The sequence below is a fragment of the Otolemur garnettii genome, unplaced genomic scaffold (assembly GCF_000181295.1).
Source record: "Otolemur garnettii isolate 467f Iridium unplaced genomic scaffold, OtoGar3 scaffold00268, whole genome shotgun sequence".
NCBI lineage: Eukaryota > Metazoa > Chordata > Mammalia > Primates > Galagidae > Otolemur > Otolemur garnettii.
This window is the reverse complement of record NW_003852663.1, coordinates 183,021-184,324: the sequence shown is the minus strand read 5'-3', so window position 1 is coordinate 184,324 and position 1,304 is coordinate 183,021. Positions and strand designations below refer to the sequence as shown.

The 1,304-nt window shown below is 41.8% G+C and overlaps 1 protein-coding gene across 1 annotated transcript in view; it reads right to left on the bottom strand.

Annotated features, from left to right (window-relative positions):
* CENPI (centromere protein I) overlaps positions 1–1,304 on the bottom strand; it is a 109,633-nt gene that overhangs the window by 25,850 nt on the left and 82,479 nt on the right. Inside the window, exon 14 of the mRNA XM_003802969.2 lies at positions 405–540. Coding sequence (XP_003803017.1) covers positions 405–540 — 136 coding nt within the window. The remainder of the gene's footprint in view (positions 1–404; positions 541–1,304) is intronic.

The window sequence follows — 1,304 nt, the reverse complement described above, 5'->3', positions numbered from 1 at the left end:
GCCTGTGGTCCCAGCTACTTGGGAGGCAGAGGCAGGAGACTCGCTTGAGCCCAGGAGTTGGAGGTTGCTATGAGCTGTAATGCCACGGCACTCTACTCAGGGGGGACAGCTTGAGGCTCTGTCTCAAAAAAAAAAATAGAATTCTATGTAGGGCCAACATTATTACAGGTCTGTGTCTATTAAGGTGGTACCTAGATCCAAAACACAATCATTTGTTTTTCCACTGTGTTTTATGAAAGTCAGTTATTCAGGTGAGACAACAATTATTAACTTCAACATGTGAGGTTATTTTAACTATGCTAATAAGATCCTAGCATATTGGTATACATTAAAATTAAATAACAGGCCAGTAACATGGACAGCCATCACAAAAGTCTAAATAGAGAAAATGGAAAAGGTACTACCTTCTCATAGAAATCCAAAATAAAGTGCAGCAAGAAAGTACTGTTGCTCTCCAAGCGCATTGCAATAGTCGACAGCCATCCTACATAGTCAATCAGTTTAGACAAAGAGCTCATGGATTCACACAAAGTTGTATTACTGCAATAAACAAACATAACAATCAGATCCAGAGTAGCAAACTTGCTCACAATTTCTTTTCTTTTTTTTTTTTTTTTTTTAAAGTTTTGGGCTGGGGCTGGTTGAACCCACCACCTCTGCACCTCTGGTATATGGAGACGGCGCACCACAGGCATGACCCACCTGCTCACAATTTCCAAGCTAAAGCTGAATAATACAGAGCAAACAATTGATAGAAATTTTGAAAACTATCAGTGATCCATGTATATGGTAATTCACCATTTTAAAAAATCATACTTTGGAAGGCTGAGGCAGAAAGATTGCTTGAGCTCAGGAGTTTGAGAACAGCCTGAGCAAGACTGAGACCCTAACTCTAAAAATAGTGTTGTGGTGAGGGCCAGTAGCACCAGCTACTTGGGAGGCTGAGGCAAGAGGATCATTTGAGCCCAAGAATTTCAGGTTGCTGTGAACTATGACGCCATAGCACTCTATCAAGGGTGACAAAGTGAGATTCTGTCTAGAAATAAGTAAAAATTAAAACGGACAATAAACTAGAAAAAATGAGAACTAATTAATCTCCACCAAAACACAAGTGGTTTAAAAGAATAAACATTAAAATGTCTGTAGGGAGTGGCACCTGTGGCTCAGTGGGTAGGGCGCCAGTCCCATATACGAGGGTGGCAGGCTCAAACCTGGCCCGGGGCCAAATGGCAACAAAAAAAAAAATGGTCCAGGCTCGGCACCTATAGCTCAACCGGCTAAGGCGCCAGCCACGTACACCTAAG